Here is a 27,943-nt window from a genome sequence, read left to right on the forward strand (position 1 = left end):
CTTAAAAAGCCTCCTCGTGCCTCCTCCTTCCCTGAGGGGGTTATGTGGCTCAGAGTCAGCTCCAAAGCCACCTACCTTTCACTTTCTTCCTTTTGCTTTCAATCTCTCTCCCTCCTGGCCCCATTCCTTCTCAAGCAGCCTCTCCTCTCGAGCAGCCTCTCCATCACAACCCTTCTGTGGTGGGCCCCGATGGCAGAAGGCTTTGAGCACCAGTTGCAGGATGTGCCAGCGAAACGGTGCGTGATCATCGAGATCACCAACAACCTGAAGCTTGACACTCTCCGAAACCCCAGGTAATGTCCCCAGAGCCCTCCCCAGATACACTTGCCTCCTGCTGTTCCTACAAGCTACCCAACAACCCCCAGCTCCTCCACTGTCTCTCTCCGCTCTGCAAAGCCAGGAAAAGCCAAGCTGGCTGAGTTACTACTGCTGTGCTACTCTGGTCTTCTTCATCCCTTAGCCCTTCCCTGTGACAGTCCGTCTCCTTTTCACAGTCTGTGCTTGGGAAATGTCCTCACCACAAATAAATAGCTTCCTCCCGGCCCAAATCCCTGTGCCTCCAAATCGGGTTGTTCTCTCCTCTGGGAAACGTTGGGTGCCACAAGGGGGAGCTGAGGCTGTGTCCCCTGTGCCGCTGGATGTGCACGGCCTCTGGCTGCTGCCCTGCATGGGGCTGGGGGCCTCTCCCATCCCTGAGGCATGTCCCATGGCCTCAGGTCCTGTGGTGCCCCCCAGCCCCTTCGACTCCCAAAGGGCTGGCAGAAATGTTGACCCCAGCAGTCTGTAACATGCCCAGAAGAGTTCAAGGGGGCAGGAGAAAATGGAGATTTTTTTTTTTTTTTGAAAATTTGCAGAAGATTCAGCGCATCTCCTTTCCCCAGTGTCTCTTTGGTTGACACCCTCCCCTTGGTGCCTGCAGTGATGCAGCCCTGTACCTGCACTTGGGGAGGAAAACCCAGTGGTCCCTGTAGAGGGGATGTGTCCCATCGTTGTGTCCCCTATCCCTGACCATACTCCCTACCCCCCCACCAGTACCTCTGCTCACTAGGGTGGAAGCCACCAGGATATCCCATTCCTGGTGTCCCCCAACCCCACTCTCTCTATCTGTCTCCCCAACAGGAGCTACTGCTTCAGTGGCCACAGCCACCACCCACCACCATTGCAGATTCCACCTGGCACTGTAGGGAAGTGCATCTTTGTGAAGCAGTCATACAGTCTGCGTGGCAGTGCGGGGCTCCTGGTCTATGATGTGGGCACCTCCTGCTTAGCCATCATGTTCTCCAACCCCTTTGACTACAACCTCTACTGCATTGAGTTTGGCCTGAAGCTGTTGCCAATCAGCGAGGAGCTCAGCAACATGGAGGAGCTCTTCAGGAATATGATTAAATGTCCCCAGTTAGAGCAGACAGCTTGCTTCCAGAAGATGAAGCTCTCACATTACCAGTCCCCTCTGCAGGTGACCAAGGATAACATCCGTATCACTGCCACCATGTCCAACGCAGCCAAAGCCATCCTCACCATCCTCCTGGAGGAGAAAACATCCACAGAGCTGTGAGGCTGGGGATGGTGCCTGCCCTCCTTCCAACACACCAACCCCATATTCCCTTCCCGAGCAGCCCCCATCTCTCATAGCCGCTGGCCCATATAGCCCATCATCTCTCCCAGCCCCCTACTCCCCACAGACCACATCTCTCATAGCTCCCTGTCCCTCTGCAGTCCCACAGTCCTCATCTTAGGAAGCCCCCTGCACCCTAAAGTCCCACAACCCCAGTCCCAAATAGCCCTCTGTGTGCCCAGTGCTCAAAGCACAAAGACTCTGCACTATAGCAGAGCTGTAGCAGGGTAGGAGCTCCTTATTATTGCCAATCTCTCAACCTGGGCACAAGGAGACCCCGTCAAGGTGGAGTAAGGGCTAAGGCCAACTGCCAGCACCTCTTGTGCTGTGCTGGAAGAACAACAATCTCAGTGGTGGGGGTGGGTCTTCCTCCCCTAGTCCCATGTGATTTGGGATGTGACACCCTTTGGTCCCTTTGGGGAATCCCCAGGTAGTTCGTCACCTGCTGTGCCCTGTGATCCTCATCCTTACGTCTTGTATCTCCAGCCACCTGCTTGCACATGCTGGGGCAATGCCTGAACTGCACAGAATGAAATGAAATGTGGGGTATCTTTTCATTGTATTGGGCATTTAAGTTCCTTTTTCCTGTCTTGCCTGCTGCTGAGCATAAAGTTTGTCATCAGCAATCACCAGCATTTGCCTTACTTGGTATCTTCATCTGGCTTTTGTGAGTCCCGTGCATCTTCAGTGGTGGTGGTCCCTGTTGCCTACCCACCATCATTAATAAGTTTAATGTTTCCATATAAATCCTTCTAGATATCTGTAGTCAGGAAATGGTGCTAGCTACATTTTCCAGTGCATGTTTGACCTGATCCTGTGTGTTCACTGCCCCTGCACCCTTGTTGTCCTCAAAGAAGCAAGGCACATCTTGCAGTTCTCAATTCATTTGCGAGTGTCTGGACATCACTAAGAGTAGCCAGCAGGGCTAGGACAGCCTGATGATGCCATGCCCACTGTTAGCAGGGAGCTCAGGTCCAGGGTCCGTGGTCACACCATTTAATTCTGGTCAAAGCTGCCTTAACACCATCCTTGCAAGTGCCCCAGCCTTTAGTCACTGAGGCTGCCCGCGCCTTGCAAATTGCCACTTGGTTTGTGAACTTGTTCAATTTGAACCCGCCAATGGCACATGACCCTTTCCCACATTGCCATACATCTAAATGAAGCTTCCTGATCTGCCCCTCTAATCCACTCACTTGTTTCTTGCATTTCTCCACCGCTGATGGGAGTGGACATCTCAACTCCACTCCTCCCCACCTCTATTGTTTTCCATTCTTCCCTCCTGAGCACCTTTCCCATCAATCAACATTTCAAATCCCATCAATAGCTCTGAACTTGCATCCCTCAGCCTTGAAGTGAAAAGCTGTACTTGGCCCACCTGCACCACACTATTCCCAAGATTTCCATTGAGAATCCATTGCAGAGGTCCTATACCCGACACGTCACATGTAAAGCAGCCCATGGCCTGTTGCCTCCCTAAAAATATCAGTCTCTTCCCCAGTGGAGCCTTCTGAGTGTCCTGTAATGTCCTGGCAGAAAAGCCATTACCCACATGCCCTTGGCAGCATTCTCCCCTGCTCGACTGTAGGGAGCAGGTATCACAACACTCAGCAAGATTTTATGGATGAGCATGGGGTTTATGATGCCAGATGGCTCTGCAAGTAGGTTTCATGCCTCATGGGCACCAAGCTGTGTGCACTGTGGCCAGTGTAGCTTGTGTGCGAGGCATACAGCTGCCAGCTCCTCCTGCATTGCTTGAGTGCTGCACTCCATGTGTGAGAGTGCATCCCACAGAAAGTATGTAGTGGGAAAGGAGGGTTGGGGGCTTCTATGGGGCAGGGGTCTCTGTAAACCCTGGGTCTGCAGGGGGCTGTGAGGTCTTCAGGGTTTTGGGGAAAGGTGGGGATTGTGGGGTTGATGGGAATGGGGCCACAGGGTTGAAGAGGGCTGTAGGGGTAGGTGCTGTGGGATTGAAAGAGGTTTGGGGGTTATAGGACTGTAGAGGAAGAGATTTTGGGGGGCTGTGGTTCTGTATTGAGCTGTGAGGCCGTGGAACTGTTTGGCTTTCAGGTTGTAGAGGACCGTGAGATTAATGGGTCTGGGAGCTGGGGGGCTTAAGGGGACCCGGGCTGTAGGGAAGGGGGGATTGCAAGAATATGATTCTGAAGACACTGTGGAGTTGATGGGAATGAGGGCTTTAGGCAGCAGGGGAAGGGGCTGTGAGTTTGCAGGGGCCATAGACAACAAGTTGACTATGAGCCAACAACATGCCCTTGTGGCCAGGAAGGCCAATGATATCCTGGGGTGCCTTAGGAAGGGTGTTGTCAGCAGGTTGAGGGAGGTGATCCTGCCCCTCTACTCAGCCCTGGTGAGGCGTCATCTCGAGTACTGTGTCCAGTTCTGTGCTCCCCAGCACAAGAGAGACATGGATCTACTGGAGAGAGTCCAGCATAGGGCTACAAGGATGATTGGAGGGCTGGAGCATCTGCTCTATGAGGAATGGCTGCAAGAGATGGGCCTGTTTAGCCTGAAGAAAAGAAGACTGAGGGGGGATCTTATCAATGTCTGTAAGTATCTGAAGGGAGGGTGTCAAGGGGATGGGGATAAACTCTTTTCAGTTGTCCCGTGTGACAGGACAAGAGGCAATCGGCACAAAGTGAACCACAGGAAATTCCACCTGAATATGTGGAGGAATTTCTTTCCTGTGAGAGTGACAGAGCACTGGAAGAGGTTGCCCAGAGAGGTTGTGGTGTCTCCTTCTCTGGAGATATTCAAGGCCCGCCTGGATGCAATCCTGTCTAACATACCCTGCTTAAGCAGGGGCATTGGACTAGATGATCTCCAGAGGTCCCTTCCAACCTTACTGATTCTGTGATTCTATGGGGCTCATGAGACCCTCATTGCTCTCTCTGGCAGCACTGGGGATAGACTCCAACACCCTTCCCAGTCAGAGACTGAAACCACCTGTGGCTACAGGGACTCCATGATGGGACAGGGAGGGTGCTTCACTTAATTCCCTTCTGAATCCCCCATTCCAGCCCTCCTGGGATAAACTTCACTCCAGCATATGTGTCAGTGTCACTGTGCCTTTATTGGATCTGCTTCATCACTGGGGCAGTGGGGTGCCCTTGTGTTGGTTTCCCTCTGGCAGTGCTGTGGGGTGAGGAGCAGGTGCTGTTCCTGGGCTTCGGACTCCTGCAGTGGCTTTTCCTCCAGGAGGACCCTCAGGATGACTTTGGATGCTTTGGACATGGTGGTGGTGGTGTGGATAGGTCCTATCATTATGTGCAGTGGTTGCTGCCAGGCAGAGAACTGTGCCTTCTGGAAGGTGGCTGACTCCTGTAGTGAGATGCTCTTCATCATGTCTTCATAGAGTATCTGCAGCCACACCATCTCCCCCTTGCATGGCATCAACTGCAAGTCAAACATGATGTTGTGAAGATGTAGTCAAAGGGGTTGGAGAACATCACGGCTAGGAAGAAGCTGTCTGCCCTGCAGACTAAGGGCCCCACACTGCCATGCAGGCGTAATCCTACTTCATGAGGACGCACTTCCCTGTGGTGCGTGAGGGAATCTGTAATGGTAGGAGTGGTAGCTTTGGCCACTGAAAAAATATCTCCTGCTGGGGAAATTGATAAGGGAAGCAGGGTTACGGGTCATCAGAAATGGGACATCCTAGTGACCTCCACCCCAGTGGGTACTGTCTTTGGCACCCAATAAAACTATGTACTGCTGCTGCTGCTAGTGTTTCACCAACAAGCTGGAGTGGGGTATGGGCTGCTAGCTTTGCATTTGTCTCAGCAGGGCAGAAAGAAGACAGGGAACTACTATGTGCACTAGGATGATAGGAAACCCTGGGAAATCACCTGCCAGGACCTGGCAGGGGGGATATGCTGGCAGAATAGATTTGGGGTCAGCATGGGGGAAGCCCAGTGTGAGGTGGGGGAACAGGATAGGAAGCAGCCAGAGGACTTCACCCTTGGTTTCAGAGTGTCGCAGTCTGCATATCATTGGTAATCTTGATCCCTATGCACTGGCAGATGCTGATATCTTTCACCTGCTCCATGTCCTCTGCCATTCGGAGCTCTGCACCTGAGGAAGCCTTAGCATGGCTACCAGGGATGCTACAGTGCTAGCGAAGCACCCAGAAGCCCATGAGGTGGCTAAGACATGGATAGAAGGCAGATGTATGCAAATGAGAGTGGAAGGAGCCACCTTCCCACCAATGGAAGCTCACAGGTCTGTCATTGGCAATAGTCATTGGCTGCCTGCTCTTCGAGTCTCAAAGTACTCACTTGATGCAAGATGATGGTTTCTGCCTGACTCTGTATGCCGTGATAGGCTTGATTGGGAAGGTATATAAAGGTATTTGCACACAAATAGATGCACACATACACCCACCCATCCATATGTATATATATTATTATTCTATATTATATATAGAAATTGGTAAAGAAAGCATTAATGGAGAATGTATTTATGTATACTTGTAGATATATTTGTATACTTTTAGATGCATTCTCCATCAATTTATGCAGTGGAAGTCAATGTTGTTAGGGGACTAAAAGACAGTCAAAGAGGGGATGGCAGCACCATTTAGTCAGGTATAAACTTACAAGAAACAAAGTAAGTGCTAAATAGCTTTGTGCCTCATGTTGGTCATTAAGGCACTGCAAACTGAATCAGATGAACTGGAAGAAGTCACTGGCCCCATACTGGCTACAGTGGGACCAGGGCCTCTTCAGGACAGATATTTTCAGTCATTGCTTCTCCATGTGTAGGTGGCTTGCAGCTGGGTTGCCCCTTAAATCATGGGTTCCCCCAAGTCTGCCTCTGTAGAGGCTCAGCAGTTTCATCGTGTCCCCTTGCCTGCAGCAGCCCATTCCAAACAGTCCCTCATCCCAGCCTGCAGACATGGACCATCTCCACAAATCAGCTGCTTTGTACTGGCCCTCAGCATTTGTGGCAAAGCAGCTGCCCAAGACTGAGAGAGGCTGGATGCTCTGTGAATCTGGGACTGGGAAAACGCTTCTGACTCCAGTGACACCCCACACTCTGCAGGGTGTGGCCAGGCAGGAGGTGACACTACGTCTGGTCCCAAGGTGACCAGGCTAACCATCGCTTATTTTTCCCCAGGAATCAGCTCTCCTGGATCTGGTAAGGAAGGGAGGTGTAGGACAAGAGAACTCCAGCAAGGAGTCTGAGATCTGATAAAGAGCCAAGGCAAAGATTGGAAATGGTTTTGTTTGGTGACAGCTGATGTCTCTGTAGCAGGACGACTTGTACCAGCTTGCTCTGCAGAACTCACGTCTGTCTATTTGTCTGTCAGTAGCTAGGATTTTCCCTCAATGTTTTTGCCTTGTTCGGGTAATAAAGGTAATAAGAGCTGCTCTGAGCATGTCAGAAAGGGCCAGTTTATTTTTACATACATAGCAAATATTAAAGGCATCTGGGATTTGAAGTCCTTCTTTGCACATGTCCCCAGAGGCAGGATGGAGGGACAGGATCTTGCACCAAGATGCTGCTCACGAGGCAATATCAGGGAGGGAGCTGCAGTTGTCCCCCTGTCCTTCCTGGGGCTTATTCTGGGGCAGTGCCATTCCCTTGGCTTCCCAGACAATTTTATTTGGAGGCTTCTCTGTGGCCTCTGCCTTGACTGTGCGGTGCTCACCTCCCTGGATCCAGTGTGTCCTTTGGGAGTTCAGTTCCACCTCATTTCCTGCAAAGTAGAGGAACAACTTGTCATGGGGTGGGAGGTTCCGACTCATCAGGGAGCCTGGTTCCTACAGGATGGGGACTCTCACCCCTAGGACAGAGTTGCGGGGTTGCACACAGCTTTGGTGATCTGTCTCTGATGTTGTCCGTGGCACAGAGCATGAGGGACCATGCATGAACAATGCATGTTTGCCTGCTGTGGGAAGGGGTAATGCCCCTGACTGCACCGTGCTCAACTCCTGCGGCTAGAGGGGCATCTTACCTGAGTGATGGAGGACTTTGTACCTCTTTCTCCTCCATTTTAGGAAGAGGACAGCTGCACTCATCAGCACCAGAGTCAGTGATACCACCAGCCCCAGTAGCAGAAGCACTGGCAGAGGGATAGTGGAGCTGGGCATGGCTGTACCTGGCAGAGAAAGAAAAACAGTGAGCTCAGCACCTCTTCACATGTCCCAGTGCTACAGCCAAGCACCCACACTTGCAGCCCCTTCCTGTCTCCCTGCTCAGCAGATGAAGATCACCTTCATTCTCATCCTCTGAAGATAAGTCCTCACCCCAATACCCTTGGCCTGGCTCCATCCGTCTCCCAGCAACCCAAAACACAGCTGCTGGACTGGTATCTGGGGACAGCATTACCTGTGCACACCACGCCAGCGTCCTCCCCATGGTCACAGTTGTGCTCTCCCCATGCCTTGGTCCTGCACTCAGAGAGGGTAGCCTCCCTCCCGGTGCATTTGACATCATCCAGCCAGATGGGGTCAGCCCCTGGTCCGAATGCTGCTGACCCGAGGGCTGAGATGGCTGCCCCACAGCCCAACTGCCGGCACACCACATCAGCATACACCAGCTTCCAGTCGTCATCACACACAGTTCCCCACTGCTGGGCATGTAGCACCTCCACTCGCCCCGTGCAGCGGCTTGAACCATTCACCAGTCGGATAGTGGGAGGCTCTGCAACAGAAAGCAAGCAGCTTAGAGGCTATTCCCTGCAGGGCACTGAGGCATCAAAGGGGCTCAGAAAGGAAGGCTGAGAGACCACAGAGAAAAGGTCTCCAGGACACTTATGCTGCAGGTAGCATTGCTCTGAGCAGTGGGAACTGTCTAGGAGCCTCATATTGTACCCCAGGAAAGGGTTTCTGTGTTTCCTCCCATCTCTGGAGGCAGGACAGACCACTCTTTCCCTGGATTTTAAGCTCTCTTCCAGGAAGGCCTTGACAAAATAGAGCTCTTGCAATTGCAAAACACTCTTATATAAAAGCACTTTTTTGGCTTCAGCTATGTCCAGCAAAGACTCAGCTGCAGCTCCCAAAGGACACAAGTCTTAGAGCAAGTCCAGTGCCATCTGCCAGTCCTGTGAAAATGTCTTGGATTCCCCGCAAATGACATTTGTGCTAAGGGAGCTTGTCTATGGGAGTGCCTCTCTCTCTCCATGGGCCAGAGGGGGTGTCTAGGGCCTTAAATTTGTCAGTGGGAGAGGTGGGAGCCGTGCCCCTGGATGTCCTAAAGGGCAGCTGTGAAAGTAAAGGGAGGTTATGCTGGGAGTGAGAAGCGCATTGCAGGGAATCAAAGGCTGGCACTAAAATCGCTCCCAGCCCTACAGAAAAATCTACTCCAGGGGATCTTGGCTACCAGAACACAAAGTGCTGGCAGCTCTCAGCCTGCAGTCCGTCCAGTCTTGGGAGCAGTGAGGTTTCTGGCTCCCTTGCTAGGACATGCCCTGCTTGGACCTAGGGACATCCAACACCTTAGCAGCTGCAACTCCTGTCTCAGAAGGAAAATTTCACTGTGCAAGACCACCAGCATCTGCCCTGGCTCTTCTTGCTGAATGTGTATTACCTGAGCATACCACACTGGCATCTTCACTGTGGGTACATTCATGGGTTCCCCAGGGCTTGGCTGGGCACTTGGAGAGCACATCTTCTGTCCCGACACAGTCCACCTCGTCCATCCAGATGGGGTCATGGCCATGTCCAAACTGTGCTTGCCCAGGGGCTGAGATGGCTGGGCCACAGCCCAGCTGCCTGCATACCACCTTGGCTTCCTCCATGCCCCAGCTATGATCACACACACTGCCCCATCGCCGCTCATGCAGCACCTCGACCCTCCCCTTGCAAGGGCTAGAGCCATTCACCAACCGGAGCTCAGCTGGATCTGAAATGGATTAGAGAGAGAAGCACTGGGACGGATATCTGCATTTGCCCAGGGTCTACCAGGCACTGCAGGAGAAGGACTGAGCTTCTCCTTCTCATGTACATAGGGCCTAGAGCCTGACTTGGGAGCTGCTAGGGTCTTTGGGAACAGCAAACAGGGATTTACTAAAGGCAAATCATGCCTTTCCTTTATGAATGCCTTTGGTGATGAGTTGAGCAGCTGTGTGGGGAAGGAGAGAGCAGCAGGTATTGTGCACCTCAGCTTTAGAGAGGCCTTTGATACTGTCTCCCGTTGTTAGATTAGGTGGGTGGGAAACTGACTGGATTGCTATGCTGAAGGTCAAAATCCAACTGATGGACAGTTACTAATGGCATCCCTCAAGGGCCTTATACTGGGGCTAAAGCTGTTTAATGCCTCTACTAATGACCCTGAGAACAGGACGGTGTTCCCTCTTGACAGGTTCAAAGATGATTCCATATTGGGTTTTGCACCAGTGCTGTGCCAGCAGTGTTTTGCAGCACTAGCTTGCTGCTGCTTCTCTTGGCACAGGGTCAGAAGAGACTCAGAGGGGAGCGTGTACCACCCCGTCATTACTGTCATGTCCTCCATCACACTGTTGCCCACAGCCTGACAAGGAATTCACGTCAAAGATCATTTACCTGAACACTCAACACTGACAGCTTCTCTGTGATGGCATTGCTGGACTCTCCACAGTGTGCCTGGACACTCAGAGAGCATGGCTTCTGTCCCTGAGCAACTGATGTTCACCAGCCAGATGGAATCCTGTCCTTGTCCAAATTCAGCCTTGCTGGAAGCTGAGAGTGCCAGCCCACAGCCCAACTCCCGGCACAGCACTTCTGCATCCTGTTCATCCCAGCCATCGGCACACATGCTGCCCCAAGTCTGGTTGTGTAGCATCTCCACTCTCCCCACGCAGGGACTGGAGCCATTCACCAGCTGGAATTCTGGGGCAAAAGAGATAGGCACCTGCTGAAATGTAAATACAGAATGAGAAGAGAGTCCAGTGCCCCTGTACCAGTGTCAGGAGGCCTTGGAGAATCATCATGTCCTGCATAGGTGGTCAAGGACTGGGTGTAGCTACCAAAGGACCCAATTCCACCATTCCTCAGGGCTGTCTGCAGTTCATAGCCATGATCAATGACACATTGACAGGTTAGGGACTAAGAGCCCATCTCCTGCCAAAGTGACCCTCATCCCCATAGGAGCTGGAGCCCTATGTGATACAGTTCCTGAGATCTCAAAAACTACTGTGGCAGGGCCATGGAGTGGAGGGAGCAGAGCAGTTTGACATCAGCACATCATCCTGCAGCCTCAGTCTTGTAGCTCTGTGCATACTATGTCCATAGGAACTGCCTGCAAGTTGTGGTGACCAGGGCCACAGTTGCTGAGCCACCTGAAGGCCTCTCTCTGCTCAGACATGCCAGGACTTTGTGGGCAACTTGAAGGAGTTGCAGACAGCAGAAGAGCCTCTCTACCTCCTCTCTCCAAACTCCCAGCGCCACTGAAATTGCTAATTTGCAATAGGGGAGAAGGGCTAGCACTATTTATGGATACTGACACCTACTCCTGACATCAGGCTTACTGCAGTGCATCGGGTCTCTGTACCAAGAAAGCAGGAAGAGCATCAGGCTGCCTGGATGGGATCATGCACCACCCCACATGTAAGACATGCCCACAAGCACAGAAGTGTGACAAGAAGCAGGATACCTGAACAGACCACAGCAGCACCTTCCCTGTGGGCACATGCATGGGCTCCCCAGGAACCAGCTGGACATGCAGAGAGGGTGTCTTCCATCCCTGAGCAATTCACACCCTCCAGCCAGAGGAGTCCTCGCCAAAAGTGTGTTACTTTGGAGGCTGAGAGAGCCACCCCACAGCCCAGCTCCCGGCATAGCACTTCTGCATCCTGTATGTCCCAGCCCTCAGCACACACGTTGCCCCATGTCTGATTGTGTAACACCTCGACTCTCCCTGTGCAGTGGCTGGAGCCATTCACCAGTCGGAGGGGAGGTGGCTCTGAAACAAGGAAAAAGAAGAGACAAAGCACTTGAGATGTTCCTGAGCATCTGATCAGGAAGGACTCTTAGGAGATAACTACTACCAAAGCCACAAGCCTTCTGGAACGAGCAGATCTACAGGGAGAAACCAGACTTGATAAACCAGCCTTGCTAACAGCCTGCTCTCCTGAGAACGAAAGGCAGTGGAGGAGCCACCTTGGATAGAAAATGCTCCCCCCACATTTAAAGTAATCTTCTGGGTGGGCCTGTGGGTGTGCTGGGGGAGCAAGACAAAGGAAATCAGGAGCCAGGGATGCTGGCTGCATAGAGGGCAATTTGTGCAGTGAATGCTGTCCATGGACTAGCTGTGTAAAGTGCACTCACTGCCCTGAAGGGGCAGAGGAAAATGTGCTCATTAGGGATTAGAACATGCAAGGACATCTCCAGGACACTCAGGAGGACCAGCCCAACCCAGGAGAGTGGGGAGAGGGGAAGAAAATTGGCATCTAGCAAGTTGTCTGGGCTCCTTCCATCATCGTAGGAGTGAAACGGGCCCTCTAGAGCAATATGCATTGCGCCAGTTTGAGCAGACTGACTCTGCAATCACCAGTTCCCTGCTTGGGTACTGAAGACAATCCATTCAGGCCCAGCTACAGACACCAAAATCCCAGGGACAGGACCCTGTGCATGAGGCTCAATGCTGGGCACTCCCCAGAGCATGGAATGCCTCTGGGCAGAAACCTCCCTGGAGCCACTGCCTCTGCTCTGGGAAGGTGATTTGACCCCAGACTCAGCTTTGTTCTCTCAGGGAGGTAGAAGATGTGATATACAGGAGGTGTGCTGCACTGAGCTGACATGGGGAGGTCAACAGCGGCCAGGAGCACCCATTGTTGAACTGTCACCTTCCCCCTCCCTGGCCAGCACCCGCCAGAAATGCAGGGAAATGACACAGTTGAGGGTTACCTGCACACACGATGCTGGCTTCCTGCCCGCGGCTGCAGTTATGAGCTCCCCAAGGTGCGGCACTGCATTCAGAGAGGGCAGCTTCCCTCCCTGTGCAGTGAACTCTGTCCAGCCAGAAGGGACCATATCCCTGCCCAAAGTGAGCTGAGCCGGGGGCCGACAGTGCAGCCCCACAGCCCAGCTGCCAGCACACCACCTCTGCATCCAGCAGGTCCCAGCCGTCATCACAGACACTGCCCCAGCGCTGCTCGTGCAGCACCTCCACCCTTCCTGAGCAGCGCCCGGAGCCGTTCACCAGCCGCACTTCAGTGGGATCTGAAATGGGAAAGGCAATGGAGCATATGGGGCACACTCACAGATGTATACAGCCAGGCCTGGCACTTCCAACAGGCCTGAGACCATGGATGCCTCCACAGTGGCTTCAGGCCATGAGGAAGAGGGGCATCCTTCTGTGGCCACAGCACTCAAAAGGTAGGGTTCAGTGTCTGACACATCTCCAGGTACCTCGCAGGGAGCTCTCCAAGGCCAGGAGCTACCCTAAAATCCCCTAAACCATCAGCAGAGAGGCATGGGCATATCTACAGGGCATTTCAGGTCCTTCTCAGAAAATGCCCGATGCGCTATGTGAGACGAGTTTCCACATCACCTCTGGCCCCATAAGAACATGGCATGAAGCAGAGCACCTGGATGTAACAGGTCTGCATCCCCCTTGGTGAAACAGCAGGATCTAGCGGAACAGAGGTTTTCAGCATGCAAGGTAGGGTGGGGAACTCCCTGCCTCAGGGCTTCTTTCTCCCAGGCCACAGCCAGTGCTCTGGAGCAGCAGTGACCCAGATCCTCAGGCACTGGAGTTCTGGGATTGTTGCTCCAGAATCGATCCCCTTGTGCTCCCAAAGATACTAGAGGAGAAGAAGAGGACAGCCTCTCCATGCAGAACAGCCCTGCATACCATAAGCATTGCAAGAAGTTCAGGACAGGCACAGAGAGAGTAAGAGAGATCCCTGTAGAAAGTGCAGACCCACCCCAGCAGCGTTACTCCTCTTTTCCTTGTACTGCAGTGACACAATGGCATTACCTGAGCACACCACAGCAGCATCTTCTGCATGGCTGCAAGTATGGACACCCCAGGTCCTGGCTGGGCACTTGGAGAGAGCCCCTTCTGTCCCAGTGCAGCTCACCCTGTCCAGCCAGATGGGATCATGCCCTTGCCCAAAGTGAGCTGAGCCGGGGGCAGACAGCGCCGCCCCACAGCCTAGCTCCCGACAAACCACTTCTGCATCCAGCAGGTCCCAGCCGTCATCACAGACACTGCCCCAGTGCTTCTTGTGCAGCACCTCCACCCTCCCCGAGCAGCGCCCGGAGCCGTTCACCAGCCGCACCTCTCTTGGCTCTGCAGGCAGACACACACACACATACAAAGGCCAAGGTGATCCAATGGCCACAGACATGTCTTTCCTCCTCCTGCCCCCATGTTGACCAATGCAGCTCCGCAGCCCCAACGTGGGAAGTGCAGTGGAAGGGGAGCAGGGCACGAATAGATGCCCCGACCAGGCCCACGCGTCTTGGTGGAGGAGCAGGTATCTCTGGTAGGAGCTTGGGTGGAACCAGAAGAAGGGCTGCTCTTAGCTCTGCCCTGCATTACAGTGGGGCCAGTCCCCTTGGGCGTGTGATGCTCAGCTCCACGTGCTGCACAGACAGCAAGGTCATGGCTGCCTCTTGGACCCAACCCTTTGAACAGCACACTTTTGCAGCATGGCTGGCTGTAAGGTTCCCACTGGTCTAAAGGGCCAGAGATCCTCCCACAGTTGCCAGTCGCCTTTCCCAGAGACCAGTATTATAATGGCAAATGGGACGGGGAAGGAGGTACCTGTGCACACCACACTGGCATCATTTTGGTGGCTACAATGATGGACTCCCCATGGCTTGGCCCTGCATGCAGCCAAGGTAGCCTCTGTCCCTTGACATTGCACCTCAGCCAGCCATATAGTGCCAGATCCCTGCCCAAACTGCGCTGAGCCATTGGCTGAGATTGCAGTCCCGCAGCCCAGCTGCCAGCACACCACCTCCGCATCTGGCAGGTCCCAGCCATTGTCGCACACCGTTCCCCACTGCTCATTGTGCAGCAGCTCCACTCTCCCGGAGCATGGACCTGACCCGTTCACCAGTCGTAGCTGGGGTGGCTCTGAAACAAGGGAGCACAGACAGGCCAGAGTGGTGGGGGCACACGGATAAGGGACATGAACATTGCTTAACATGCTGGAGCTACAATGTGAAGTGGGGGACTTTCATAGAATCATAGAATTGGTAAGGCTGGAAGAGACCTCTGGAGATCATCTAGTCCAATGCCCCTGCTCAAGCACAGTCACCTAGAGCATGTTAGATAGGGTTGCATCCAGGCAGGCTTTATCTCCAGAGAAGGAGACTCCATAACTTCTCTAGGCAACCTGTTCCAGTGCTCTGTCACTCTAACAGAGGGGTAGGGGAATCCCCCCTCCCCATTTTCCCCAGCCATTTCTGGTTGTGCCAGCCATGTTTCCAGCCAGGAGTCTTCCTGCCTGTCTCAGGCATGGGGCTGTTCCCATTCCCATAAACCAGGATGAGAGGCACTTGGCCAGCAAGGAGACCAGAAAAAATGTGTCCTGCACAGGGAAGCACTTCCATAACTTTGCCTAGTTCATTCCTCATCTGAAGGAATTGGGATTATGTCTGTGTTCAACTCGACCCCTACCATGGGTGAGAGCAAGGACAGCCCTGTGCAGTAGGAAGCTCTCCATGGCACTTTCTGATGACCCAGAAAACACTGGTCAGGGTAATGATCTGCTTTAGTCTGAGATGGTATCTGTAGTATGAGGAAACAGGAATTTCAGTGAAGAATTCCTTTGCTGGTGACTGAGAGGGTGTGGAGGATGCACAGATGGCAGTGCATGGAGGATGCACTGTGAGAGGGGGTTGTGTAAGGAGGATGTACCACAACATAGTCTGTACTGGATGCACATGAGAAGAGGACAGCATACAGAGGATGCAGCAGAGAAAGGGCAGGCGCATGAAGGATATAGCAGAGGACAGTGCATGCAGCATGTGGCAGCGGGCACATGCAAAAAAGATGCACAACCGGCTCTACGGTATCCGTGATGAAGCAGGTGAGCTGATTCCTCCCAGAGGCGGTGGAGAGGAGTCCACATCAAGGCTCTTCCCTGCTGTCACAGAAATGCATTCGCTTCACCTCTTGCACTCCCCATCTTTGACTATTTTGGGAAGGCCATGAGCACTCAGGGCATCACTGGGGCTGCCAAGCAGCTGGTGGGAATGGAGATCCCCAGGGTAGTCTGCTGGCACCCCATGGTCCTACATTGTGGTTCTCATGCAGTCACACACTTTCCTCCCTGCCTAAGCCATCTGATCCCCACCAGCAATAACTGACCATCCTCAAATCTGTCATTTAGTTGATGTTGACTTGGCTCTTGTCTATCTTTGGTCAAACCTATACTGCGATCCATTGGTCAATCAGTATCTGATGTACTTTTACAATTTTACTTGTGTTGCAGGAGAATTTCATGAGCAAAAGCAGTGCTCAGTGAAGTCAGGCTAGGCAGTCAGATAGGTATGGCTTGCTTTAGCAGAGGGGTCAGCATTGCCCTCCACAGCTGCCCATGTTGCATCTCTATTGCATGTCCTAGCTGCCATGCAAGATAACTCAGTGCTCGTGTAGCTGGTGAAATGCCACAGATGGCTTTATTGCATTTACTGCTGTTTGCCTTAATGCCCTACATTGTGAGCAGAGCAGCACAGCCTCACCTGCCCCCCACACTATGATCCCAACACTGCTGCGCAAGTAATGAGAATGATGGTTACCTGCACACTTCACGCCGGCATCTTCTCTGTGGTGGCAGTCATTGACTTGCTGGGCACTGCACTCCATCAGGGACCCCTCTGACCCTGAGCAATGCACTGAACTGAGCCTAAAAGAGTTGGATCTTTTCCCAGATTGAGCTGAGCTTGAGGCCAGCAGGGCCATGCCACAACCCAGCTGCCGACACACCACAGCAGCATCCAGAAGATCCCAGCCATCATTGCACACCGTGCCCCACTGCTGCTCGATGAACACCTCTACCTGCCCTGTGCAGTGGCTGGAGCCATTTGCTAGTCGCAGCAGAACTGGGTCTGGAAGAGAGAGAGGTGGGAACATGTAAAGAATTAAGCACTGTTCCCTGGTTACTATGAGGAAGTGTGCAGAGAGCCCAACTGAGTACCCTGGTCCTGCCTGGTTCTTGGCAGTCACTCAAATGGAGGAATGGGGATGAAGCTGCAAAATCCCCTCCCGTGGTCGTTGCATAGGTACACTAAGAGGACAGCTGCTGCCCTCCCCACTCCTATGGTGTGGTGCAACAAAGCTGCTTATGGCTGAGATGGCTGGTGGCAGCTGCAGAATATCTGGAAACCAGGACCACCAATCAGTAGCAACAAAGAGGGGAACACCCACCCTTTCTGGGGTGTTCGTGGCTTGATTAGTTATGATGGAAGTGAAGGTTAGAGTTCTCAGGTTTAGGTGTGCATAGCCATAGGGGTATTGATCCATGTTCATAACTGCTCAGGTATCCTTTGGGTGTCTGAGACATTCATGTGTGTTTCAGCTCACTGTAAGTCTGCATTTGGTCACCTGAATCACTGTCAGACATCCCTTTCTACGCAAATGTCACAGGGACCCTGGAGCCCCTTGAACATTTCTGGATCCCTGTGCCTAGATGAATCCTGCCCCAAGCTCACAGGTAGACATGGGCATGGGGGGGACATCTCATTTAGGTAACATATATCCCACCTGAAGCTCTGGTAGCTGGAAGGTTGCAGGGCTGGAAATGATAAATAGTGCTAGATTTCCTAAGGGAATCCCTGGGTTCACCAACGGACAGTTATTATTCACTTGGGTGCTGCAATGTGGACTTTGGATATACATATACACAATGTATAGTTTTAATATACTAAATGTGCATGTATGTGTTTGTATATATATATGCACACAGTGTATATGCATATATGCATATATTATACTAGGTAAACATAGTTTTATGCTACATATTTAATAGCATTATTAAAATAAAAGGTATGTGGCTAGTCCAAGTACTTTTTCAGTGTTATATTCTGGTTCAGGCTTGTAGGATCCTATGAAGACACAGGCACAGCCTTCCTAGGGATCAGGGAAGCTACCACTGCTTACTGGCTTACAGACAGCTCTGACAAAGGGATATGGGCGAAGCCTATTTCGGACAATGCACATGAGGCCCTAATGAGGGTTTCCTAAGCACACAATACCAACATCTTTCCTGTGCCTATGGTGCTGCGTTCCTTAGCCTTTTAATGCTCTTTGGGAGAGAGTATCTCCCCTCATAGCATGACTGAATAATTGAGGCTGGAAATGAGCCCTGGTCATCTTTGGCCCATGCCCCTCCTCAGAGCAGTTTCTGCTAGATCAGATGTCTCACAGATTTGTCTGATTGAGGTTTGGATAATCCAAGGATGGCAATCTCACAACCTCTCTGGGCTCCCATTCCTGTGTCTGACCACCCTCATAGAGGAAACATCCCTCTTTCTCTCTATTGGGAATTTCCATTCTTTCAGCCTGTGCTTGTTGCCTCTCATTCTGTCACTGTGCACCTCTGAGGAAAGTCTCTCTCTCCTCTGCATCCTCCCATCAGGAAGCTGCAGACAGCAGTAAGGTCTCTCTTCTCTTCCTCAAGCTGAACAAATTCAGCTCTCTCAGCCTCTGCATATTTAATGTGCTTCAGCCCCCAGCCATCCTGATGGACTCTGCTGGTCTTACCCTAGTATGTCAATGTTTTATTGCACTGGGGAGCTCCAGATTGGTCAGAGTACTCTAGCTGTGGTCTCAGACGTTTCAAAGAGAGTGGAAGAACCCCTTCCCTTGACCTGCAGACTGCACTCCTGCTAAAACAGCCCAGGATGCAGTTGGTCTTTGCTGAAAGGGCACACTGTTGCCTCCTAGTCAACTTGTTCAATGGAACTTCCAACTCCTTTTCTACAAAGCTTTTTTTCCCTCTAGTTGCCTACCCAGCATGTCCTGTTGCACAGGGTTTTTGCATCCCAAGGGCAAGATGTTGCATTTGCCTTGGTTGAACTTGCTGAGATTCCTCAGACTGTTTTTCTAGGTTTTTGCTCCCTCCAATTTGCTATCACCTACAAATTTGCTGAGAGTGCACTTTACCCAAACACTAGATAGTCTTGGACCAGCATCAGCCCCTGAGAGACATCAGTAGTAAGCAGCTGCCAGTAGGACTTCATACCACTGACCAGTGCCTTTTCATAGAATCATAGAATCAGTAAAGTTGTAAGGGACCTTGGGAGATCATCTAGTCCAACACACTTGCTAAGCAGAGTCACCTAGAGCATGTTAGCCAAGGCTGCATCCAGACAGGCCTTGAATATCTCCAGAGAGGGAGACTCCACCACCTCTCTGGGCAACCTGTTCAAGTGCTCTGTCACTCTCACAGTGAAGAAATTCCCCCTCACATTCAGGCGGAACTTTGTGAGAAGGCATTCAGTAATTCTGCCTTCTCTGCATCCCTCGTCACCAGGGCCCCCGCCCCATTCAGTAGCGGGCCCACATTTTCCCTAGTCCTCCTCTTGCTACTGATGCATTTGAAGAAGCCCTTTCTGTTGTCCTTAATGTCCCTTGCCAGACTCAATTCCAAATGGGCTTTAGCCTTCCTCACAGCATCTCTACATACTCTGACTGCATTCCTACAATTCTCCCAAGTAGCCTGTCCCCTTTTCCACATTCTGTGTACTTTCTTCTTCTGTCTGAATTTGGTCAAGAGCTCAATTCTCACCCATGCAGGTCTCCTGCCCCTTTTGCTGCACTACTTATTCATAAGGATGCACCGTTCTTAGGCTTGGAGGAAGTGATGTTTGAATACTAGCCAGCTCTCCTGCACCCTTCTTCCTTCAAGGGCCTAAACCCATGAGATTCCTCCAAGTAGGTCTCTGAAGAGTCCAAAGTCCGCTCTCCTGAAGTCCAGGGTTGCAATCCTGCTTGTTGCCTTACGTCTTTCCTGCAGGAATCTGAACTCCACCATCTCGTGGTCACTGCAGCCAAGGCTGCCCCCGACCTTCTTATCTCTCACCAGTCCGTCTCTGTTGGTAAGGACGAGATCCAGCAGGACACCCTTCCTCGTAGGCTCCTCCACCATTTGTGACAAGAAGTTATCATCAATGCATTGCAGGAGCCTTCTGGACTGCTTGTGCCAAGCTATATCGTCCTTCCAGCAAATATCAGGATGTTTGAAGTCCCCCACAAGAATCACAGCCTGTGATCATGATGCTACTTCCAGCTTTCTATAGAAGGCCTCATCAACTTTCTCCTCCTGGTCAGGTGGCCTGTAGTAGACACCCACAACAGTGTCCCCCATGTCGGCCTGCCCTTTGATTTGTCTTTACCCATAAGCTCCCAACTGCCCTTTCCTCCTCCCCCCCTAGGCAGAGTTTGATGCATTCCAGTTGCTCTCTCACATAAACTCCACCACCTTGCCTTCCTGGCGTGTCTTTCCTAAAAAGCACACAGGTATCCATGACAGAATTCCAGTCATGTGAGCTGTCCCATCATGTCTCCATGATTGCAATGAGATCATGGGCATGCGACCACACACAGATACCTCGCTCCTCCTCTGTTTGTTCCCCGTGCTGCATGCATTGGTATACATGCATTTCAAAGACGTAGTCATGCCTGCAGGTTTCCCAGGAAGGGTGTAGGGGGGTCCCCCATAGCCATGTCCCAAAAGCACATCCCCAGCTGCATGTACCTGTTGGAGGCCCCACAACCCAACTTGTGTTTTTTAGACTACCCTCTCTCTATGACAGCCCCCTCCCCCTTGCTACCTAATTTAAAGCCTCTTTACCAGACTGGCCAACCTGTTGGTAAAGGAAAATGTGCCCCGCTTGGTGAGGTGAATCCCATCTCTCCCCACCAGTTGCTGATCTTCAAACCATGTTCCATGGTCACAGAATCCAAAACCCTGTTGCCAACACCAGCGGCGTAGCCAGTTAGAATCATAGAATCATAGATTCAGTAAGGTTGGAAGGGACCTCTGGAGATCATCTAGTCCAACTTCCCTGCTCAGCAGGGTCACCTAGAGCATGTTAGACAGGGTTGCATCCAGGCCGGCTTTGAATATCTCCAGAGAAGGAGACTCCACAACCTCTCTGGGCAACCTGTTCCAGTGCTCTGTCACTCTCATAATGAAGACATTCCCCCTCACGTTCAGGCAGAACTTCCTGTGCTTCAATTTCTGTCACACAGGACAACTGAAAAGAGTTTGTCCCCATCCCCTTGCCACCCTCCCTTCAGGTACTTATACACATTGATAAGATCCCCCCTTAGTCTTCCCTTCCCCAGGCTAAAGAAGCCCAGCTCTTGCAGCTGTTCCTCATAGAGCAGATGCTCCAGCCCTCTGATCATCTTTGTAACCCTATGCTGGACTCTCTCCATTAGCTCCATATCTCTCTTGTACTGGGGAGCGCAGAACTGGATGCAGTACTTCAGTTGTTGATTTGGAAAATTTTCCTCCTCCTCTTCCCATGCCTCCCCCTAATCAGCAGGACCAATGAGAAGACCTCCTGGGCTCCCAGACCCTTGACCACCATGCCCAAGGCCTTGAAGTCTTCTTTGATTATTTCCGGTTTGCTCTCTGTATCATTAGCACCCGCAGGAAGGAGCAGTAGAGGGTAGTAGTCTGACGACTGGACAAGCCTTGGTAACCTTTCAGACACATCTTGTAACCTCACCCTCAGCACACAGCAAACCTCTCTAGAGGAGGGATCTGGTTTGCAGTTAGGTACCACTGTCCCCCGCACCATGGAATCACCCACTACAACCACTTGTCACCTCTTCTGAGTGGTCACGCAAGGCACAGGTCAGACAGCCCAGTTGCTTCCCTTGAAGTCAGGTCTGAATTCTTCTCATCCTGGAGTGCACTAAACCTGTTCTTCAACTGTAACTCTAAGTCTACAAGAGGATTAAGGGCCTTCCTTCTTTTTGTTCGAGAAGCAACTAGTTTCCAGCCTTCTTCTACAGTGCTGTGCTGTACTGTTTTAGTCTTCACAGAGCCTTCCACCAACTCCCCTGCTGCAAGGGATTGGGACTCCTGAAGCAGTACGGTCTCCAAGAATGCCCTGTCTATCTCCTGCTCACTTTCTTGGATGCTTTGCAGTCAATGACTTCATCCTACAACTTCTTGACTTGACGACACAAATCATCAACCACAGCACACCTCTTGCAGGAGGGTGGACCAGCAGTCCAGGCCTTCTGGAGAGGCTCCAAGCACTCCCTACAGCCTGAGACCTGTAGGGCAGCATCTGCTGCAAGAGGGTCTGTCTGGGTTGAAGCTTCTGACACAGCTGATGCAGCAATTCCCACAGCTACTGGCTGAGCCCGATTGTCCAGCCAATTTTCCACCTTCCTTATCATCCACTTATCCAGTCTGTATCTTGACCACTTTGGCTATAAGAATGCTCTAGGAGATAATGAAAAAAAGGCCCTGCTAAATACAAGAAACAGAACACCATCCACACAGCCAGTCAGGTTATCACAGAAGGCAATCACCGTGTTCAGGGATGACTTGCCTTTGACAGATTTCTGCTGGCCATTTCCAATGTATTTCTTGTCCTTCATTTAGCTGGAAACAGCTTCCAGGAGCTTTGTAATCCTCTCAGGGATTTAGGTGCTCCATAACATTCCCAGAGACTGAGGTGACACTGACCAGTGTGTAGTTCCCTCGGTTCTCCTCTTTACTCCTTTCAAGATGGTGTGATTTCTGCTTTTTTTACCATGTCCTCTCAAAGATGTTAGAGAACAGCCTCACAATGACATTAACCAGGTTACCTCAGCATACTGACTGGTTCCATGGCCTATCTCCATAAAACATGCACCATTCAGTCCAACAGAGATGTTCAAGGCACCTAAACTTGGAGTTGCCACCATAGTCCCATGTCCCAACTGCCTACACAGCACTTCCGCGTTTTATATATCCCCAGTCATTGTCATGCTGCATTCTCCACTGTTGCAAATGGGACACCTTGAGTCTCTTGCACACATATACTGCCTGTAGAATTATATACCTTGCAGTAGGCACAGCTGGAGACCATACAGCAGTGGATCTAGTGTCCTTTGGTGGCTTTGTGCCAAGGTGCCAAGTGCCAAGGTGGCTTTGCACTGCTTTGCTTCAAAATGTCCAAAAAGACAATGTGGGACTGACTCAGGAACACCCTTGCCTTCTCTCCCTGGGAAGAGCATCAAGTTCTACCTGCTGCAGCTGAATAGGATGGCTTTGCTTTCTCCTGGTTTCTCTTCTGGACATCAGCTTATCTACATCATGTTGAGGCATGCATCCTACCCACCCTTGGCATTGTTGCACGGTGGCGATGAGCCCTAAGGGTGCAGCTGCCTTGTCACTGTACCTCACCGAGTGATCCCATTGGTTCCAGTGGAATAATAAATCAAATCCTGTGTGTATAGTAAATCAAATCCTATTGATAAAACGGCAGAGAGGGAAGGTAGGATTTTTAAATCAAACCAGGTTCTCACATGGTCTCTTGAAAACTCCAATGTTTCACAAATAACAGTTAATATATCTCATTTAGTTTCCACTGTCTTCACCACTGGGCTCCTGGCTCAGCTGAAGATGCCCCTTCCTTTGGGATGACATTTGTCTAAAATCTCCACTCATGTTCTGCCCCATCTCTGTTTCTCCCTATGTCTTCCAGCTGAAGACTGCATTTAAACCAATCATCTTCCCCATTTTAAACACCCTGCAGGTGATACAAATCATACTGGAATCTCCTAGTACTGGGTTCCTCTCCCAGTGCAATGCCATAGAGCAAAACTGCATTCATCACAAAGACTCCCAGTCTGGACCCTCAAGGTGTAGCAGGGACAGCCAAAATGTCACTTTGTGTTCAGTATCACCCATAGAGAGGCTGTGGCCTCTTTCCCAAAGACAACCCCTAGCTCTGGCCCTCATGCAGAGGACCCAGTGGGAGGTGTCTTGCTGGAAGAAATACATCTCAAAGTTCAGTCATTGGAGGTCAGATTGTGCATGCCTGCACAGGGGTGTTTGGACACTGGAGATACCTGCCCTGAGCTGTGCCTGAGGTCCCTCCTCAATGGGAGGATCTGCTCCTCCAGCCCCAACTACAGCCAAATACAGGCTTTGATCTCCTGGACATGTGCATGATTCTCCACTGTGCATGGGGTGGCATGTGCAAGAAGAGCCTGGACCCTGCCCCTAATTACCCCATGCAGAATGCAGAATGCACCCCTTTCTTCTTGTCCAGGATCCTCAAACATGACCAAGCTAGTGATTACCCTCTGGAGAGGGCACAGCCCTATCCTATACTGCAAGGGTGGAAGGGAAAGTAAGTAAGTGGCAGAGGGAGCTGGGCTGATTTAGCCTGGCTAAGAGGAGGTAAAGGGCCCCAGAACAACCCAAGACTGCGAGAAGGGCAATTACAAAGATGATGAAGCCAAACATGTCCTGTGGTGCCAGATGATATAACAAGGGACAGTGGCCATGAATGGTAGCTGGAGGGAATTCAGGTTGGAGAATGGGGAACTTCCCCAGGAGGATGATGAGGCCCCCGGGGTAAGTCCCCAGAGAGGTCATGGGGTCTCCATCATTGGAGGTGTCCAAGGCTTCATTGGAAGAAGCCACAGTCAGTCTGTCCTAGTGCTGTATGTAGACCTGCTGTGGGTGGGAGGTTGGATAGCAGATCCCTAGGTCCCCTCCTAGCAGGACTAGAGCTGAAGGGTGAAGCAGTGACTGGACCCAAATTTGGACCTGAACTATATTTAGCAAGATTACGTGAGCTTTGTCTTGCTCTCCTCATCCAGTAGATGTGACATCTGCAGCCTGCACACAGTTATTCACATAACATCCCTATGTACCACTCATTGCAGTTAATACTGACCTGCCACCAGCACTCCAGGGAAGGAAGCTGCAAGAAAGGAAATACAGGCTGTAAGTCTCTGTCTCTAGAGCTCGGTATAGTCAGGACACTGGACATTAACTCACTCATAAGTTATCCAGTAAGAGGTAGAACAGGGCAAACTACTTTGTGACTCTGGCTGCAGTGGATTTGGGATGAAATTGCATTTTCAGAATATCCTGGGCTGTAGAAATGATCTTACTAGCTTTCTAGATGGAAAGGATACAGCAACTTCTATTCACAGCCCCAAAAGGGGTAGTCACTTCTCTCTTTTGCAGTCATTTGTAAGTGGAAAAACATGCATATACACATTACTTAAGGACTTACTTTGCAGATTTTTTTCAGGTCATGTTTGACCATTTCATGGATGCCTGCTGTCCCTTAGCTATAGCCTAGAGAACTCCACACTACATGCTCTATTGACATGTTTTGCAGACCCATTCATTGATGTCTCAAGAAACAGGGATATACAGAAACTAGCTGAGAGAAGGTGGTGGAGAGAGATATTCCCTCTGGCTAGGAAATATAAGTAAGTGGACTTGCTAATAATGGGGAAAACCATCCAAAATGCAAACAAAAACCTTGCTGCATGTTGCAGTTCATGGTATTGCATTACACAGGCAAATAACTAAAGTCTTGTGCAAGGGTCTGGATATTCAGCAATTTTTTGTTCTAGGGATTTTTTGGGTAGAATTTAAAGTGTGAATCATTTATAAAGGGTAAAACTTATATGGAGATGTATAAGCATATAGGGGTTCTTACACAAATGAGGCATCTAAATTCCCACGATAATTTATAGAAATTTAGATTACAACTCATTTGACAACACATGGATATCTAGACAGAATCTAAGTACCAGTGACATGGGATAGAGAGGTGACCTCTGCCTTTCTGGCTTGGTATCTGGACACTAGCTGAACACAGCACTGAATCCAACCACAAATATTTTTGCAACTAGCAGTGAGTGCAATGGGATGGCTCAGTCCAGGCACATGAGGACAGTGCCCTGGATTACCAGACCCCTGTGCCACAGACCACTGTGGAGGCTGTAGTGTCCCTTGGTAGAAGAGCCTTAAGATCCATTGTGGCATAGGTAGCTCTGGTTGCCCCATTCTCACAAAGATTGTATTGAGATTAATGACAGGTTTCAATTACATGTTTAGTTGGGGCTTCTACATTTACTTTTTGAAATATTGGCATATTGACATTATCCTGCTCTCAGAGATTTTCCCCTTAAAAACACTGTTAATGGCTGTGGCCATTTATGTTAATATTTGAGGCAAAATTTCAGGAATTTGCATAGTCTTAGAAATGACAGGACAAGGCTAACAGCTGCCTGTTCATAGTCTTGTGGTCTTAGAGGGATCATGGTGTGTCCTGGAGGCCCTGAAGGGGACACGTTTTGCTGCTGGAGGGAAAGCTGAAAGAAAGAGAAAAATCCACTCACCCCAGAGCCCTGCCAAAAGGACAAGGGTCCTTATGATACTGGGTCCAGCACAGTTAGCCAGGTAGCCCCTGCAGCTATCGCAGGCCCTATAGGGGAACAGGATATATGGCAAATCTCTCCTTGTACTGACTCCATCCCTTCATCTGCTTGTACTTTGGCATTCCTGAGACTGAGACTCCCTTGAGGCCTCCTGCAGCAATATCTCTTCCGAGGTGCTCCTCACTGCAATGATGTTTCAGAGAGGCAGAAACAAATCTTTCTGGTGCCTTATTAATTATGCCACAAAGAAAGTAACATGGCTCTGATGAGTCAGATGTCTCCCATGTCCTGGGACAAGAAGGCATGGGGAGGAGTGAACCCCCAGAACCATTTACAGCGGACACAGAAAGGGATTGCAGAGACAGGCTGGACAGAGGATAGTAGTACGGATTTATCCAAAGGGTAAGTTTCAAACCATACAGCTTTTGTATAGACTGAAGTCAAGTCAAATATATGTTGCCCTGACAGCAGTAGCCATGCACTCACGTGGGCCTTGTGACTCCAGCAAAGTCTACTTTTTGTGTTTGCTCAGTCTTGTGTGTTTGGAGGAAGCAGCAGTGGGGGCCAGGCAGGAAACCATGGAATATCTTGAATGGCCCTGGACACTCATGTTATAAACTAGACTGCACCCCAGATCTCCTCTGGCTACAATAAGAGCTGAGTTATCTTTCTTACAGGGAGACCCTACACATCCACTCCTAGATTTAGGTGTCTTAGCTCTCTGTCTATTATGGACCAAGTTCCTGGTCCTCATTATTGTAAAGGAAAGCCAGAAAATGTGACTGAGATTCTGGGGCTTCAGCAGCGCAGTGATCAGAATATCCAAAAAAGCCAATAAAATGTCAATTGTACTAGGAAAAGAATAAAGAGCTGGTTTCTGCCACTGTATAATCCCAGGATGCAGTCACAATTTGGAAACAGCCTTCTGGTCTGGTCTTGTCTCAAAAAGAGTACAGCACTTCTAGAGATGGTACAGAAGAAGGCAACAAAGTAGGTCTATACAGCGTACAACTAAGTAAGCTAGGATTTTGTAGTTTAGAAAAGAATTGACTGAGGACTTGAAGAATTAGGTAGGAATGGGATATCCATTCTTCCAGCACAAGAACCATGGCCACAAAACTTGACAAGTAGCAATCAAAGATGCAGAAAGAGGTAGCCCTTTGCACTTTGGTTCATTGAGCTGTGGGACTATTCATTCCAAGACATGAAGGATGCTAAAAGCTTGCATGAGTTTGAGGGGAGAGGAGAAGAGTTTGTGGTGCAAAAACCTATGCAGAATGCACTCCTGGATCGGGAAGACCCTGATAGTTGGAGGTTGGAAGCGCATCTGAGGAGAGTTGCATATATGCATTTGTTATGTTTATACTCTTCCCTAGGCATTGGGTTTGGGTCATTGACCGTGGTTGGACATGAGTCTAGAGACCACTTAGAACAATTTATCTCATGTGCCCATTATAGCCACTGGAGAGAAAGAAGCTTTTTCAGAGGACAGTTAATTTCTTCCTAAATGTTAGTTCAGATGAACATTCCAGATCCTGCAAAACAAAGCTGGAGAGAGGAACATACTTTGCCCTGAGCACTTGGATAACTCTTCTAACTCCCGTTCCTTTCCAGTACCTGATCTTTAGCCTTCCCATGTTTTTATGGGGTGCAATGCCAGCAGCATGGAGTTGTTTTGAGGCATAGGGGAAAAGTGCTGCAGGAGTTAATAAAAAGGGTAGGGATAGGCGAGTGGAAGCAGAGCAGAGGGACAGAGCCGGCAGGACAGAGTTACAGTAGGGCTGGCAAAGAGCCTGAGGCCGGTGAAGGCAGGCAGTAAACATGGTCAGGGAGGAAGTGGGGACTGGACAATGAGGCTCTTTACCTGGTGTGCTGGAGAGTCATCTCTGAACTGCTGATCACCTAGACTCCTGTGCACGACTGACCTCCGCCAAGTCCAGCAGGCAGTTGATGCTCACGCCCTGGGTGCTTTGCTCTGGGGGGTCCCTGGGGACACCAGGCGGATGG

The 27,943-nt window shown here is 50.7% G+C and overlaps 2 protein-coding genes across 8 annotated transcripts; one reads left to right on the forward strand and one right to left on the reverse strand.

Annotated features, from left to right (window-relative positions):
• Window positions 1-38: 38 nt before the first annotated feature.
• LOC134149794 (uncharacterized) lies at window positions 39-2,247 on the forward strand. The gene is made up of 2 exons (XM_062593037.1): window positions 39-293; window positions 1,120-2,247. Exons 1-2 carry the CDS (start codon window positions 43-45, stop codon window positions 1,553-1,555), a joined length of 687 nt encoding a protein of 228 aa, XP_062449021.1. The 5' UTR covers window positions 39-42; the 3' UTR covers window positions 1,556-2,247.
• Window positions 2,248-4,692: 2,445 nt separating this feature from the next.
• LOC134149781 (deleted in malignant brain tumors 1 protein-like) lies at window positions 4,693-27,943 on the reverse strand. 7 transcript variants are annotated; one of them, XM_062592992.1, is made up of 15 exons: window positions 27,801-27,943; window positions 25,898-25,983; window positions 24,433-24,459; window positions 16,312-16,620; window positions 14,327-14,641; window positions 13,535-13,849; window positions 12,460-12,774; window positions 11,207-11,515; window positions 10,138-10,443; window positions 9,164-9,478; window positions 7,964-8,278; window positions 7,590-7,733; window positions 7,417-7,463; window positions 7,284-7,331; window positions 4,994-5,026 (listed from the first exon to the last, which is right to left on the reverse strand). In XM_062592992.1, exons 1-14 carry the CDS (start codon window positions 27,818-27,820, stop codon window positions 7,314-7,316), a joined length of 2,841 nt encoding a protein of 946 aa, XP_062448976.1. In that variant the 5' UTR covers window positions 27,821-27,943; the 3' UTR covers window positions 4,994-5,026; window positions 7,284-7,313. The 7 variants fall into 7 exon arrangements, with proteins under 7 accessions (XP_062448973.1, XP_062448976.1, XP_062448972.1 ...); XM_062592989.1 differs by lacking the exon at window positions 7,417-7,463 and having other exon boundaries at window positions 4,693-5,026; XM_062592991.1 differs by lacking the exon at window positions 4,994-5,026 and having other exon boundaries at window positions 7,216-7,331.

Source organism: Rhea pennata, chromosome 21 (genome assembly GCF_028389875.1).
Source record: "Rhea pennata isolate bPtePen1 chromosome 21, bPtePen1.pri, whole genome shotgun sequence".
In the NCBI taxonomy this organism is placed as follows: Eukaryota; Metazoa; Chordata; class Aves; order Rheiformes; family Rheidae; genus Rhea; species Rhea pennata.

Excerpts from the sequence above, each read along its gene's own strand:
- LOC134149794 (XM_062593037.1), top strand. The coding sequence starts at position 43 with ATGTGGCTCAGAGTCAGCTCCAAAGCCACCTACCTTTCACTTTCTTCC. Across the intron at positions 294-1,119 it reads GACACTCTCCGAAACCCCAG|GAGCTACTGCTTCAGTGGCC; the intron begins GTAATGTCCCCA and ends TCTCCCCAACAG.
- LOC134149781 (XM_062592988.1), bottom strand. The coding sequence starts at position 27,820 with ATGACTCTCCAGCACACCAG. Across the intron at positions 24,460-25,897 it reads CCTTTTGGCAGGGCTCTGGG|CTTCCTTCCCTGGAGTGCTG; the intron begins GTGAGTGGATTT and ends CCTTTCTTGCAG. Across the intron at positions 13,850-14,326 it reads TGCCAGTGTGGTGTGCACAG|AGCCAAGAGAGGTGCGGCTG; the intron begins GTACCTCCTTCC and ends GTCTGCCTGCAG.